The 16,118-nt window shown below is 38.0% G+C and overlaps 3 protein-coding genes across 3 annotated transcripts; 2 read left to right on the top strand and 1 right to left on the bottom strand.

Annotated features, from left to right (window-relative positions):
- Positions 1-878: 878 nt before the first annotated feature.
- LOC119075566 (bacillopeptidase F-like) lies at positions 879-2,285 on the bottom strand. Its single transcript, XM_037182034.1, has one exon. It carries the CDS (start codon positions 2,283-2,285, stop codon positions 879-881), a length of 1,407 nt encoding a protein of 468 aa, XP_037037929.1.
- Positions 2,286-4,402: 2,117 nt separating this feature from the next.
- Positions 4,403-9,387, top strand: LOC119077102 (soluble guanylate cyclase 89Db-like). The gene is made up of 12 exons (XM_037184261.1): positions 4,403-4,465; positions 5,556-5,633; positions 5,851-6,123; positions 6,187-6,229; positions 6,783-6,946; positions 7,017-7,168; positions 7,269-7,574; positions 7,633-7,948; positions 8,242-8,392; positions 8,465-8,569; positions 8,636-8,835; positions 9,162-9,387. Exons 1-12 carry the CDS (start codon positions 4,424-4,426, stop codon positions 9,213-9,215), a joined length of 1,884 nt encoding a protein of 627 aa, XP_037040156.1. The 5' UTR covers positions 4,403-4,423; the 3' UTR covers positions 9,216-9,387.
- A 572-nt stretch (positions 9,388-9,959) lies between these two features.
- Positions 9,960-11,366, top strand: LOC119075567 (bacillopeptidase F-like). Its single transcript, XM_037182035.1, has one exon. It carries the CDS (start codon positions 9,960-9,962, stop codon positions 11,364-11,366), a length of 1,407 nt encoding a protein of 468 aa, XP_037037930.1.
- Positions 11,367-16,118: the final 4,752 nt, after the last annotated feature.

The following is a 16,118-nucleotide window of genomic DNA, read 5'->3' on the forward strand; positions in this document are numbered from 1 at the left end:
CCACCATAGACAACTGCTTTCAAATTGAGAAAAAGATCATCACCAATTCAGGTGGCAGATGCGTTGTTATAAAGTCCAAATAAATCGATTAATAAAATTGGAAACTTGTGTTTGTTATGTGATCTAAAACTTATCATAAGAACCTGACTTTTTATGTACCTACAACTCCTGTGGAAATTGCCGAAATTTGAGATATTCACATGATTACATGTACATATTGATCGCGGTGGCTCGTATTTACTTTCGAAAGTAGTGTGACTCGATTTTAACTTGGTAGTTACCCCTCGCTTGATACAACATAAAATCGCTAATTGACAATAAACAATATCTACTGATCGATAAGAAATAATAACTTGGATTGTTCACTTAGTTTTTGATAACGCCCTACTTTAAGGACGTACCCAATTTCGTGATAAGAAAATTTGAAATTGTAAAAGCAGTGATATATAACAAGAGTGTTGACATTAGTAATATACACGCGGAAAGCTTTAGTGATTTATATTCTAACAGATAAGGCTGTCCAAACTTCACAATTTTAAGGAATTTGTGTAATGTACGATTTATGCATTCGTTTTATCGAGTACCATGCATCGCTTCCATGAACATTCATTATAGTATGGTCTTAACTATGTAAAATATTGACTGGAATATGCATTGATTCATTAGATTCCCTGGTATATTAATTATCTAAATATTACAAAAAATTACCTAAAATTCTACCAAACGAAAGTTTCATTCGATATTTAATTAATGCTAAAATAGCAAGTAACGATTAAGGAAGTAAAACGTAGGATCTATCAAAATTACCAAATTTGGGAAAACAAATTTATTTCGGTTTCAATTGGTTTTAACATAATATCAAGTAAATTATATCGCTTTTAAGCAGCTGCGTTGGCATCGATACGTCCATGTCCGACGTGGTTGTTGGGTCGTGTACCCTCTGGTACTCCACCACAAGTTCTGCCACCGGAAACGTGAGCTAAAGCAGTGCTAGTGAGACGAGCGTGAGCTGCAACAACGGTACCACCACGAGCCTGAAAGACCAAAGCAACAGCTCCGGCAACATGTGGAGCTGCCATACTGGTGCCAGACAATGTACGCAATCCTGTATCGGCCAAGTGAGAAGCAGATGCAACGCTAGCACCTGGAGCAGCAACGTTTGGTTTTACTGCGTTGCCTGGGCCTGGACCAACACTGGATGACGTCCAAAGCGCATTTGTGCTTGTAGTGGCTCCAACTGCGAAAGCGAGTGGTTGATCTCCTGGAGATGAATGAGTGTTACAGGCATTGCCACTGTTTCCAGCTGCAAATACAGCTGAAATACCAGCATTTCTCCATGCAGTCAAAATAGGATTGAACCAAGTTGAACCACCAGCACCACCCCAACTGTTATTTACGATTTGTGGAGCTCTAGCACATTGAGCTGCACCACCAGCAGTATTTGTTGGACAAGCCATGAAGTTGCCGCAAGAGTTAAGATCGAAAGTGGAGCAACCAGGACCAGCACAGCCACGACAAGCGATCCAACGTGAGTTTGGTGCAACACCGAGACCTTGAGTACCGGAGTGACTTCCAATGCAATGAGTTCCGTGTCCATTGGTGTCAGAAGGAACTGCAGCATTTCCAGTTGGCGCAAACCAGTTATAGTTGTGGTTTTCTCCGGCATTGTTTCCACGGTAAGTGGGAGCCAAAGCTACATGAGTGTGACGTGCTCCAGTGTCGATGTTTCCAATAACGATTCCAGTTCCAGTAAGTCCTCTAGCCCAGGCAGCTGGAGCGTTTACATTTACAATACCCCATTGATTGAGGATGGTGTTGTTATAGTCTCTGAGGTCAAAGCTTTCGCCTTCTTCAGTTTGTTCCAATTGTATGAATTGTTCAGCAACCAGGGATTCAACGTCTGGATGGTTCCTCAATAGTTCAACGGTTTCTCTGTCAATATCGCGAACGATGAGCTCATTTGTGATCCAGAGTTGATCAACGTAGTGCTTCTTGCCTGCGATCTTAACTTTCTCCAAAATTGCGGTAATGTCAGCTTGGACTACATCAGCGTGATCCTTAAGGATGGCGTGTTGGGTGTCCAAAATAGCTGCGCGGGTTGTGAGCCTCAATGAGTAGAAACGTTCCCATGCAGATTTAGTGTCAGCTCGTCGGAATGTAATCAGAACGTTGGTTAGTTCTGATTCTGCAAGATTTTTGTAGATCTGTTCTTCAACCCTTGCGATTGGGTTAGCAACCGACAGACAAACAAGTCCGAAAAGAATTTGAGCGATTTGGAACTTCATGTTGGTACAACAGTCGTCTGTAGTATGATTGATATTGCTGCGATATACTCGCTTTATATACGATATTTCACTCATTGGAAATGTATTTCATTTAAAAATTAAACAAAAAAAATCCCCGTCAAACAACGAGCAAATCGAGGACGTGAAAAAGATATGGTGAAAGATACTTTACTCTGGAAAATCCGTAAGATAACATTGATTATTATGATAGTGTTCGAGTAAATCTCATTATCTTCGTCATTCAGTTACATAGGCATAGCATGGAATTGTACTAGGAATAAAACATTTCGTGGTTTTGCATATTATTCTCTTGTTATTACGTACCTAACCACTCGACACTATTTTTCGTTTCATGGTAAAATGTTTTGAAATTATCTAACGCTAAGATACCAAGCATTTTCATTTGAAGAAGAAAAATAGTTCGTTAGGACTTGATGCATTTACGTTGTGCTTACTGTAATACTCTTGAAAATGTGCGTGTGACGCAAATTCATTTATGTTTATACTTCGGAAAACTGATAGATTAAGGTGGGCTCACGTAAAAAATTCCTTGTTTTCTGTCTAAGCCATAACTGAGAAATAGTTATTTGTCAACCTAGGGCCAAAAAAGAGGAAATTTGTTTTTGACCGGAGTGTAGCGAACATAATTTTCCTCAACAAAAGCATCCAAAGTTTCAGCTGAGGTGAAAAAATGAATACTTTGACTGGCCGTGAAAAGCAATTGTGCAATGTTTTCGAGAGGTTGGTGATGGACGCAGCTACAAAAATATTTTAAATTTTGAGCTGTTGAGGATTTGCGTCACTGTTACCGTACAGTGTTTGGTTATGATAAACACGGTCGTAGATGTTCATATGTTATAATAATTTCACGCTGATATTATCATTTGAAAAACTCCTGAGATTTGCTTTCGTTTCTCTATTTATATTTTGGGATAAGCGAGAAAAAAACTTTTGCATAAAAAAATACGCATGACATGGGTTTCTTTATTGATTTATTTAGAACAAAGAAAAATTTCTGTGGGTTCCATTGAAATAATAGTGGAGTGGAATAGTAGTGTGATTTTGCCAAATATCAGATGAATATACTCTTAAACAGGTGAATTTTCCATAAAGTGAACTTTAGTTCGGTGAAAGATCTAAATCACTTCAAAATTACCTAGTGTGTATTGAAACCACAAAGTGTAGACCAAGAATCTTTCACTCTTATAACAACAACACTTTTTATCTGTCTCACTTTACACATGACAATCATTAATATCTAGTAATATTTTGTCCATCGTACATAGTGCCGTGTACGCAAAGTCAATCATATGACCCTAACATCTCATCTGTGGTCGTCTGCTCAGTATTGTTATGTCGTTGTTGTTTTAATTTTCGTTTAAACATTGTCGCGCAATTCATGCAACAACCTTCTATTTTATGAGTGGCAACCCTCTTAAATTATCGGCATGTTATCCCTCGATTATCGCGTTTACACAAATTGATACATTGTTGTCGATATCGTAATTATTTCTTACAGACACGCATCCGAAAATTAATGTTCACATTTTATTTACATTTCAATTAATTTTGGCTATTAGCTGAAATATTTCTCCGAATATCCGTTAGTTTAAGTTCATATTTGTTGGTGGAAGCAAGTGGAATTACGGTAAAAATTCATTATTAGATTGTTGTTATTTGTATTTTTATGTATCAAGCCATTGTCTGTGTATCAAACGGTGTCTTTTATGTAATCTAATATCGGGATGGGGTCGTTTTATATTAAATGAAACAGATAATGAAAAAAACTTTTTTCTTCCTAGAAGATACCATTTGAGTAGAAAATTGTCAGATATATAGCATTGCGGTCTAGGAATTAGAGTATTTAACTTTGAAAGATGACTTCTAATTTGGAAGTTCTAAGTCCAATGCACATCGGACATCAAAGTCCCATTCAGAAAAAATAGAAGGCCATTTCGAGATAGACTGACTATAGAAAGCGCGCATCTTTAATGTAGACTACACATTGTAGATCTTTCTGTTTGAAAATTATGGGTATATTGTTTTTAATATTTTTTCTAGAAACTCGTGGCCCCCACTGCAATTACATATACGACAGAGCGATAATAAAAATTCTTATTCTCCTAGGAGTCACAATCATGTATGGAATGTTATTGGAAAGTGTTCAACATTTTGTTCAGGTAAATATAACGAGATGTAGAATCCCAGCTAAATTGAAGTCAATTAGACCATCAACGATGAATTTGCTGCAAGTTAAGTAAAATAAAAGTCGCCAGTTCTCGTTTTAATTCGACTAAATTAGGGTATGACGACGATGAGTTCGGGCAAAGCTTTTCCTATACATTTTTATTTTACCTTGAATTTTTTAGGAATATTCATGCATGAGTGGTGTTCTAAAAGGTGAAAAAAATTTTGAATCGGAAACACCATTTTTGTTTTTGGGCGACTCTAAGAAAATTTGAAAATTTCAAAATCATGACTTTTTCAGAAAATTTCCCCCCGAAATGATACGACCCGGCCGGTTTTGATCTAATGGTAGTTTGTAGAGAATTGACAGACGATTTTTCATTTCATTGGCTTAAAATGAAGGCTAGCACATCCCATTTAACATATCAAAAAATTGGGAAGGGGTTTTTCAATTTTTTCAAAAAATCCTAAAAAACTTTCACAGCTACAACCTTTCGACCCGACGATACATTTATTAGAATCGTCTGTTAATTCTCTACAAATTACCATTAGATCAAAACCGGCCGGGTCGTTTCATTTCGGGGGGAAATTTTCTGGAAAAGTCATGATTTTGAAATTTTCAAATTTTCTTAGAGTCGGCCCGAGCCGGAGAGGTCGTTTTAAAAAAAAACTTCTTCTACGAAATGATCACCTTGAATTTCCCTATCGATAGCACCATAAATGTCCGGAAACAAAATGGTGTGTCCGATTCAAAAATAATTTCACCCTTTTAAGGGTACTGAAACAAGCATGATTGGTACTCTAAATAGGGTACTGAAACTTAACAATGCGCTGTAATATTTTAAGAATCCATTGAACTGATTTTTTTTGTTGAAAAGATCAACTATAGTTGATTCTTTGATCAAACACAACGAAAGCTTATCTAATTCTACATCGAATTTATGTAAGTTAAACATGCGTTGACGCAAATACATTCCACTATTAGTGTTGTGAGAAAAGGCAACACAACCATTGAAACATAAATCAATTAAGATATTGAATAAGACGATCTAAAAGATAATTGTATGTCATTTTGTGTATTAGGAACAATTTGGTGATCACATCTGGAAGAAAGCAATTAGAGCAACTGGAGCTACAAACACTGTTTTCAACACTCATCAGGTTTGTTCATTAGCTATTTTCCTAATAAGTTCATGCATGATTGGTCTTAGGCACATAATACCCATAATGTGTGCATTGCTATACAATGTATACATCCATTGCTATACAATGTATACATCCATTAAGAAAAACCGAACGGAAGCAATTTTACATTTCCACAGTTAAAGTCATATTTACGCACTGTCGTTCCCTCAATTTTCCGTTCAAACCGTTTCAGATTTATCCAGACAATTTGATGCCTGATTTAGCAGAAGCTTTATCTGCACTTACTGGCGAATCATTCGACTATTTCATGGATTATTTCGGCAAATGTTTCGTCCGATTCTTCACAAATTTCGGTTATGACAAAATGTTGAAAGCAACCGGCAGATATTTCTGTGACTTTTTGCAATCGGTCGACAATATTCATTTACAGATGAGATTTACTTATCCAAAGATGAAAAGCCCGTCGATGCAGCTTACAGAAACTGACGATAATGGAGCAGTTTTGGTAGAGAAAATTCGCTCAAAAATGTTTTGTGTGCACTGACGGTAATCGGACGTTCTCTTTTAGGTATACAGAAGCAATAGGACTGGGTTTTCAAAATATTTCATGGGTTTGTATAAATAGATAACTACACTAAAGGAAGCCTGGCCAAACGCACATCACTGAGAATAATGTCTTTATGTTGATGTATGTTCTGTAACACAAAGATTTTCTTCAGTGTGTGACTATATTATATGAAGATAAAGTTTAAAAGCGGAACATAAGTTGAGCCGATGATGAGATGAGCATGACTCTTTCACGATTATTGAACTCGCTTTCGGCTCGTATAAACAAATGTCACACAACAAGCAATGAAAGTATAAAACAGGTATGATCGACCGATTTATCTTCAACACACTCACAGTTTATGTCTGCAGTCCTCCGGGGCGACATTATAGACCATACCTTTTTTTATACTTTCATTGACCACTGTCGCTTGAGCTGCAGAGCTATAAAATAGGAATTTGTGCAGCTGGGGAGCTAAAACTTTTTAATTTTAAGAAAAAGTCCAAGAACGAAAGGTTTTTTCCACCTACCAAGTACCATTCCAGCATATGCCACAAGCATTCCTATGTGAAAATATTAGATGCTCCAATGGAATAAACAAAACAATTTTGTCTAAGGTTTGCTGTATGAAATTGCGTCAATGTTTTATGGTCTCGAAAACATCGACGTTAGAGTATTGGAAAGCATAAATGATACTCCTGGCAGTACTACTGCACCGCTTCAATTGGAGGCGAAAACGGTTACAGTAAAGTATCGACTTGACTTCGACAATCGAGACTATGTGCGTAATTGAATTACTGTTAATTTGGAGTTTTGTAATTTTGATAACAATTGTGCTGTTTACTTGACAGATGTCAAAGCGTATCAATTTAAAAGCACACGAGTCGCAGCTGAATCTTGAGAAAGTCGACAGTGGGGTATTATTAGAATTGTTTCCGTTTGCTCTAATTTTGGATCATCAAATGAGAATCAAGGGAGCCGGAGAAAAAGTTTTCGAATCATGGTAAAGACGCGAATGAATGTTCGGATTAATAAGAGACCATTCATTCTCAGCAAAGAATTACTTCTTACCCAACACTGTCCATTTGCTTCCTTATATTTAGGATAGTTCAAAATCCTCAAAAGAAACCAGAAATATTTATCGGTTCTGCAGTCACCGATTGTTTTAAACTACGTCGGCCGAAGGGAATAAACTTCAATTGGGCTACGGTTACTCAAATGCATTTTGTAATTTTTGAGTTGGAACTAATATGCAGCGCTGCGAAGCCTGATACACAAAATGTATCGGAAACTACTTCGACGTTGGATTTGGAACACGAAGACAATGCTACCGAAAAGCGGATTCTGTTGAAGGGACAAATGAGACATATGACCGACATTGACGCCATCGTGTTTTTATGCAGCCCATTGTTAGTCTTAGTGTTAGTTTTTAATGGAATTGATCTGCTTAAATAAATTTTCTATTAGGATCAATAGTGTGGAAGAACTACACGGCATGGGGCTATTTTTAAATGATTTGAATCCGCACGGTCTCAGTAAGGAGATGGTAATGGCCGGCTGGCAGCATTGTTCTCGATTGGAACTTGTATTTGAAAAAGAGGAAGAGAGGTCGGACGAATTGGAAACATCGTTAGAGTTAGCAGACTCATGGAAACGTCAGGGAGATGAATTACTTTATTCAATGATTCCGCGTCCGATCGCAGAACGGCTCAGAAATGGTCAAAACACTTTCGATACTTGTCAGAGCTTTGAACAAGTTTCAGTTATTTTTGGAGAAGTTCAGGCAAGTTTTGTGATCCGCTCGTTGAGTATGTGATCATATCTCACGACCATTGAGCAAATTGCTATCAAAGCAATACACCCTCTAGCATCCAAACTCTCTCAAAAAATCGATGTAGGGGGGAAAATAAGTTTGAGAAACGCTGATTTTTAATATGACTTAAAACCAACAACAACAACACGAGCGAACAAAGTAGCAGTGATTCATAAACGTATCTACCACCTTAATAATTGTAGTTTGGTTGCTAGGGAGAGTATTGATCAAAGACATTGAAATGTTTACAAACGAAATTTTAGGACACAACACAAACTGAAGACTCGCTTCAGGAAGCTATGACAGCCGTATCGACTCTTAATGCTGCCTTTTCAGCATTTGACGACGAAGTACAAGGTCCGATGGTGTATAAAGTGGAGACTGTTGGTCATGTGTACATGGCAGTGAGTGGAGGTAGTCTCTCTACTCTCTGTTTCAATTCAAAGTACATCCACACACCATGTATTTCCCCTTTTTTCTTTAAAGCTCCCGATAAAAATCCATTACACGCCGAACATGCAGCAGATTTGGCGTTGAATATGGTTCGACGCATGAAGGAATTAAATCTTCCCAATGTTACGGTTAAAATTGGTAGTATCATTGCATGAAGAAGTTATTCAAGCCAAAATGAGATCTTACTTTTTTTTTCAATTTAAGGAATACATTCAGGCTCAGTCGTAGCTGGAGTGGTTGGACTGAAAGTGCCTCGATATTGTTTGTTTGGTGATACAGTTAACACAGCCTCCAGAATGGAAAGCAGTGGTCTACCAAATAAAATTCAAGTATCGCAATTTACCGCAGACAGATTGAAAAAAGCTGGATACAAACTCAAACAGAGAGGATTCGTAAAAGTTAAGGTGAAAAAAAGTAACTTTTAATCTCATCAGGTGGTGATGTTAGAAATAATACTTATTTTTTCAAAATTATTTTCCACTCTTAAAAAACCTTGAAACGCCATCCCAAACAAAAAAAAACGCACAATAAGCATACATGCACTTTCCTCCATAAGAAATACATTGTGTTTTGTCATATTATATTCTGCGTATTTTTATGGGCTTGTGGTCGAGATTAGCTCCCATAGGCATAAGTCAAAAAAAGTGTATCCTTACCCTAACACTCTTATATTCTTAACTTTTTCTGTGATTTTATGGATTGAAAGTTTATGTTCCAAAAAATTTTATAGGGAAAAGGAGAAATGGAAACGTTTTGGTTGGAGTCCGGTCCAGAAAAGAAATAATTATTTCATTGGCAATCAAATATGTTTTGTACAATTGGAATTTACTCGTATCCTTCAATGTTTGCAACGTTTAACTTATCAACTGGAAATAATATTTCAAATGACTTTACACTTACTCATGCAACATAGTTGTACCTTCATGTAACGTGAAGTATTAGATTTGTCCCGATGTTTTGTGAACGTTTTTAGTTTTCTTGTCAATGTTAGTAAACTTACTGTTGTAAAATCAATAAAGCGAAAATAAACTTATTTTAGATGTTTTTAACCACGCTCACTGATTCCTGTTCTGACTCGGCATGTTATATACGCAAGGACAATCAAACCCAAATTACGAAGAATCTCATCCTTCAGACCATTTGGATGTTGTTTGCTGAACCACTCGATTTCATGAATCAACGACAGCTTACAGGATTGTTGTATATATATCCGGTAACTCCCCTTCAACAATAATCATCTTAAACCTTGCAGAGATAAGCCTAATGTAAAAACTGTGAAAGCCAAAAATTTTATCTCATGTGTTTTCCGAAGTACCTAGATACACACTGAATGATTTTGCAAGTGGTCGTAGATCGATAATGTGATAAGTAATAGATACGTTCATTGAAGCACTTGAGCAAATTGTTTTTGGTGTTTTAATGTTGTTGAATGAAGCGTAATCTGAAACTATGAATGAGTGAAAAATCGTATATAAAGCGAGTGTATCGCAGCAATATCAATCATACTACAGACGATTGTTATACCAACATGAAGTTCCAAATCGCTCAAATTCTTTTCGGACTTATTTGTCTGTCAGTTTCTAACCCAATCGCAAGGGTTGAAGAACAGATCTACAAAAATCTTGAAGAATCAGAACTAACCAACGTTCTTATTACGTTCCGAAGAGCTGACACTAAATCTGCATGGGATCGTTTCTACTCATTGAGGCTCACAACCCGCACTGCTATTTTGGACACCCAACACGCCATCCTTAAGGATCACGCTGATGTAGTCCAAGCTGATGTTACCGCAATTTTGGAGAAAGTTAAGATCGCAGGCAAAAAGCACTACGTTGATCAACTGTGGATCACAAATGAGCTCATCGTTCGCAATATTGACAGAGAAACCGTTGAACTATTGAGGAACCATCCAGACGTTGAATCCTTGGTCGCTGAACAATTTATCCAATTGGAACAAACTGAAGAAGGCGAAAGCTTTGACCTCAGAGACTTTAACAACACCATCCTCAATCAATGGGGTATTGTAAATGTAAACGCTCCAGCTGCCTGGGCTAGAGGACTAACTGGAACTGGAATCGTTATTGGAAACATCGACACTGGAGCACGTCATACTCATGTAGCTTTGGCTCCCACTTACCGTGGAAACAATGCCGGAGAAAACCACAACTATAACTGGTTTGCGCCAACTGGAAACGCTGCAGTTCCTTCTGACACCAATGGACACGGAACTCATTGCATTGGAAGTCACTCCGGTACTCAAGGTCTCGGTGTTGCACCAAACTCACGTTGGATCGCTTGTCGTGGCTGTGCTGGTCCTGGTTGCTCCACTTTCGATCTTAACTCTTGCGGCAACTTTATGGCTTGTCCAACAAATACTGCTGGTGGTGCAGCTCAATGTGCTAGAGCTCCACAAATCGTAAATAACAGTTGGGGTGGTGCTGGTGGTTCAACTTGGTTCAATCCGATTTTGACTGCGTGGAGAAACGCTGGTATTTCGGCTGTATTTGCAGCTGGAAACAGTGGCAATGCCTGCAACACTCATTCATCGCCAGGAGATCAACCACTCGCTTTCGCCGTTGGAGCCACTACAAGCACAAATGCGCTTTGGACGTCATCCAGTGTTGGTCCAGGCCCAGGCAACGCAGTAAAACCTAACGTTGCTGCTCCAGGTGCTAACGTTGCATCTGCTTCTCACTTGGCCGATACAGGATTGCGTACATTGTCTGGCACCAGTATGGCAGCTCCACATGTTGCCGGAGCTGTTGCTTTGGTCTTCCAGGCTCGTGGTGGTACCGTTATTGCAGCTCACGCTCGTCTCACTAGCACTGCTTTAGCTCACGTTTCCGGTGGCAGAACTTGTGGTGGAGTACCAGAGGGTACTCGACCCAACAACCACGTCGGACATGGACGTATCGACGCCAACGCAGCTGCTTAAACATTTTTTATTTAGATCAATAAATTATTAATTTTCGTTACATGAGCTTTGTATTAGTGGAGTATTCTTTCGATAGGTCCTTATTTTCCTAAACTTTCCCGAACTTTATCACATTTTTAAATTTATCATCAAAATTACAAAATCAAACCGAACCAAAAAATATATCTCAACAAATCGCCCAAAACCACTTACAGTGGAGGTGTGACGCAAGTCCTGTTATCCACTTCCAAAAGAACTGATATCGGTGTAGGTGACGCTTACAGATTCGACACGCAAAAAGGTATGCGTCACAAATGACAGCTGATGAGGAAAGTACGCGAAAGTTTTATCAACAAAAATCTTACCAGAAAAATTTTAGGAAGAAAATTATAATAAAAAAGTTTGCAACAAAAAGTGGCAGAAATTCTGAATGTAAAACGTCAATTTCAATGATTTTTAGCCCCGTACGAAGTACGAAGGGGCTTATAGGATTACGATGCCGTGTGTAATTGATGGAATTCGAAGCAGACCGTAAGGGCAAAGTGTTTGCCTATGTTCATAGATGACGGAATCCGCAATAAAAATTTGGGCCGTCTGTCCGTCTGTCCGTCACGTCGATATCTTGAGTAAATCAAAACCGATTTCAAAAATTTTTTTTTCCTTGAAAGATAGTCAAAATAGTGAGGCTAAGTTCGAAGATGGGCATATTCGGGTCGGCCCTTCGTGAGTTAGGGCCACCTAAGTGATTTAAGGTCTTTTGGTGATATTTATGGCAAAATAAACGATGGAAATGTAAATGACACGGCAAATGATAGGTATTGTTAATACCAATCCAGGAAAAAAAAGTTTTTTTAAAATCGGGTGAGTGGACCGTGAGTTAGGGCCTTAGAAGTGAAAAGCTGCTAGGGCCCTATGTGTATTTTACATAAAACTCAAGTAAATTTAATCCGTTTTTCGTAATTTTTGTTTCATTTGGAAGGTAATCGAACGCCGAATAGAAAGTTGTTGAAAAAAATTAAATTTGGGTCCTTGGACTAAGGCCACTACTAGGGCCCTATGTGTATTTTACATTGAACTCGAGTAAATTTCATTCGTTTTTCGTAATTTTTGTGTCATTTGGAAGGTAATCCAAGGCCGAATAGAATGTTGTTGAAAAAAAAAAAAATTTGGGTCCTCGGACTAAGGCCGCTACTAGGGCCCTATGCGTATTTTACATACAACTCGAGTAAATTTCATCCGTTTTTCGTAATTTTTGTTTCATTTGAAAGATAATCGAACACCGAATAGAATGTTGTTGAAAAAAAAAAAAATTTGGGTCCTTGGACTAAGGCCGCTACTAGGGCCCTATGTGTATTTTACATATAACTCGAGCAAATTTCATCCGTTTTTCGTAATTTTTGTTTCATTTGGAAGGTAATCAAAGGCCGAATAGAATGTTGTTGAAAAAAAATTAAATTTGGGTCCTCGGACTAAGGCCGCTACTAGGGCCCTATGTGTATTTTACATATAACTCGAGCAAATTTCATCCGTTTTTCGTAATTTTTGTTTCATTTGGAAGGTAATCAAAGGCCGAATAGAATGTAGTTGAAAAATAAATTAAATTTGGATCCTCGGACTGAGGCCGATACTAGGCCCTATGTGTATTTATACTCAATAAATTAAAATTTTAGGGCTATTTGAAATTTTGGTTTTATTTGAAAGGAACGTCGTACGGGGCTTCGTAATTGCGCTATGTGCAATTTCTAAGATGTACACATTACATAATAATTTTACTTTAACTACTTTAACCGGCGCATAGGCTTACGGTCAAAGTAGGGTGACAGACGCACTAGGGTCACGTACGCAATAGATATACGGGTTTGTACGGGGCTCAGTCGCAGCAAACGCTCCGACTGTTCTGATGGCTCGTTTATTGTCAAATTAGTTAAATTTGAATAGTTCATTGCTTTGTCATCCTGTAATTCATTATTTTTTTTTTGTAAAACACTTATAAAACCGAAGCCTTACAAGTCTTCAAACTTTTTTTCGGAATTGACTTGGAAAAAGATGCTGCTCATCATTATTCATTTTTAAATCTGGTCCTCGAATAGTGCGCACGCTAAAAATCTCGTATGCGCTCGTATGTGGTAAAATTTGGTAAATTATGATATTTGCAGCCAAAAATTATACTATTTGCAGCCAAATTACATGTTTCATTTTTTGGGTGTAAACCAGAATACATTGGAAGCTGATACGCACTTCATTAATCCGGAAACAACTTTGTGATATTCGCAAACTCATTCGTGTCTTTTTGAGCAACTTGCGTCGGTAACTGTTTTTCGACAATAATAAATGTATACCTCGACTTCATCTCGGATATAAAAACTCTACATTTGTCAAAAAGACAGTTACCGTAACAAGATGCTCAAAAACACATTGAGAGTTTGCTTTTGTCACAAAATTGTTACCTCATGTAATGAGTTAATTTTGCAGTATCTAATGTAAACTACTTATGCAGATATGTGACAAAATTTTCTGTCGGAGAAATATTTGTACTCTACATTATAGATATATCCCCCAAAAAACCCAGAAGGGTAAATGTGACGCAAGTCCTTTATCTTACTTACAAAATAACTGATATCGCTGAGGGTGACGCATTCTGCGCCTGTACGCAAACGTTTTATCAACAGAAAAGTGACCCAAAAAGTTTCAAAAAGAAAATTTTACAAAAAAAAAAAATTACGTCACAAAGTGGCAGATGATTCGGCCTTCTTCCGTTTAAATTCCATTATTTGACGACGGATTTTGTCCTATTTTCATAGCCATGGTTACCTCAACATCTGCCACTTTGTGACGCAATTTTTTTTTTTTTTGGTAAAATTTTCTTTCTGACTGCAGCTCAAATCCATCGAAAATACGATGGAAGTTAGGAAGTGCCGGAGAAATCATATGTCATCCCAAAATTTAGGAACCAACCTTGGAACACCTCTCTTATATCGAAAATAACCCTAATCCATCGAGAAATCCCATGGAAGTTAGAAAGTGCCAGAGGAATCATCTGTCATCCCAAAATATAGGAACCAACCTTGGAACACCTCACTTATGTCGAAAATAACCCAAATCCATCAAAAAATCCGATGGAAGGTGGGAAGTGCCAGATGAATCATCTGTCATCCCAAAATATAGGAACCAACCTTGGAACACCTCACTTATGTCGAAAATAACCCGAATCCATCAAAAAATCCGATGGAAGTTAGGAAGTGCCAGAGGAATCATCTGTCATCCCAAAATTTAGGAACCAACCTTGGAACACCTCACTCATGTCGAAAATAACCCGAATCCATCAAAAAATCCGATGGAAGTTAGGAAGTGCTAGAGGAATCATCTGTCATCTCAAAATTTAGGAACCAACCTTGGAACACCTCACTTATGTCGAAAATAACCAGAATCCATCAGAAAAACCGATGGAAGTTAGGAAGGGCCAGAGGAATCATCTGTCATCCCAAAATTTAGTAACCAACCTTGGAACACCTCACTTATGTCGAAAATAACCCGAATCCATCAAAAAATCCGATGGAAGTTAGGAAGTGCTAGAGGAATCATCTGTCATCTCAAAATTTAGGAACCAATCTTGGAACACCTCACTTATGTCGAAAATAACCCGAATCCATCAAAAAAACCGATGGAAGTTGGGAAGGGCCAGAGGAATCATCTGTCATCCCAAAATTTAGGAACCAACCTTGGAACACCTCACTTATGTCGAAAATAACCCGAATCCATGAAAAAATCCAATGGAAGTTAGGAAGTGCTAGAGGAATCATCTGTCATCCCAAAATTTAGGAACCAACCTTGGAACACCTCTCTTATATCGAAAATAACCCTAATCCATCGAGAAATCCCATGGAAGTTAGGAAGTGCTAGAGGAATCATCTGTCATCCCAAAATTTAGGAGCCAACCTTGGAACACCTCACTTATGTCGAAAATAACCCGAATCCATCAAAAAAACCGATGGAAGTTAGGAAGGGCCAGAGGAATCATCTGTCATCCCAAAATTTAGGAACCAACCTTGGAACACCTCACTTATGTCGAAAATAACCCAAAACCATCAAAAAATCCGATGGAAGTTAGGAAGTGCCAGAGGAATCATCTGTCATCCCAAAATTTAAGAACCAACCTTGGAACACCTCACTTATGTCGAAAATAACCTGAATCCATCAAAAAATCCGATGGAAGTTAGGAAGTGCTAGAGGAATCATCTGTCATCCCAAAATTTAGGAACCAACCTTGGAAAACCTCACTTATGTCGAAAATAACCCTAATCCATCAAAAAAACCGATGGAAGTTAGGAAGGGCCAGAGGAATCATCTGTCATCCCAAAATTTAGGAACCAACCTTGGAACGCCTCACTTATGTCGAAAATAATCCAAAACCATCAAAAAATCCGATAGAAGTTAGGAAGTGCCAGAGGAATCATCTTTCATCCCAAAATTTAGGAACCAACCTTGGAACGCCTCACTTATGTCGAAAATAACACAAAACCATCAAAATATCCGATGGAAGTTAGGAAGTGCCAGAGGAATCATCTGTCATCCCAAAATTTAGGAACCAACCTTGGAACACCTCACTTATGTCGAAAATAACCCAAATCCATCAAAAAATCCGATGGAAGGTAGGAAGTGCCAGAGGAATCATCTGTCATCCCAAAATTTGGGAACCGACCTGGTGTAAGTTAATATTTAATAATCCACACAATTTCCAACAAGAAACACATCCAAAAACAACACACACCTTTC

Source organism: Bradysia coprophila, unplaced genomic scaffold, assembly GCF_014529535.1.
Source record: "Bradysia coprophila strain Holo2 unplaced genomic scaffold, BU_Bcop_v1 contig_232, whole genome shotgun sequence".
NCBI classification, from domain to species: domain Eukaryota; kingdom Metazoa; phylum Arthropoda; class Insecta; order Diptera; family Sciaridae; genus Bradysia; species Bradysia coprophila.

What these genes read in the sequence shown, in the direction of transcription:
- LOC119075567 (XM_037182035.1), top strand. Translation starts at nt 9,960, where the DNA reads ATGAAGTTCCAAATCGCTCAAATTCTTTTCGGACTTATTTGTCTGTCA.
- LOC119077102 (XM_037184261.1), top strand. Translation starts at nt 4,424, where the DNA reads ATGTATGGAATGTTATTGGAAAGTGTTCAACATTTTGTTCAG. An exon ending in ACGATAATGGAGCAGTTTTG is followed by an intron (nt 6,124 to 6,186) that starts GTAGAGAAAATT and finishes GTTCTCTTTTAG; the next exon opens with GTATACAGAAGCAATAGGAC. An exon ending in ACTTCGACAATCGAGACTAT is followed by an intron (nt 6,947 to 7,016) that starts GTGCGTAATTGA and finishes TTTACTTGACAG; the next exon opens with ATGTCAAAGCGTATCAATTT.
- LOC119075566 (XM_037182034.1), bottom strand. Translation starts at nt 2,285, where the DNA reads ATGAAGTTCCAAATCGCTCAAATTCTTTTCGGACTTGTTTGTCTGTCG.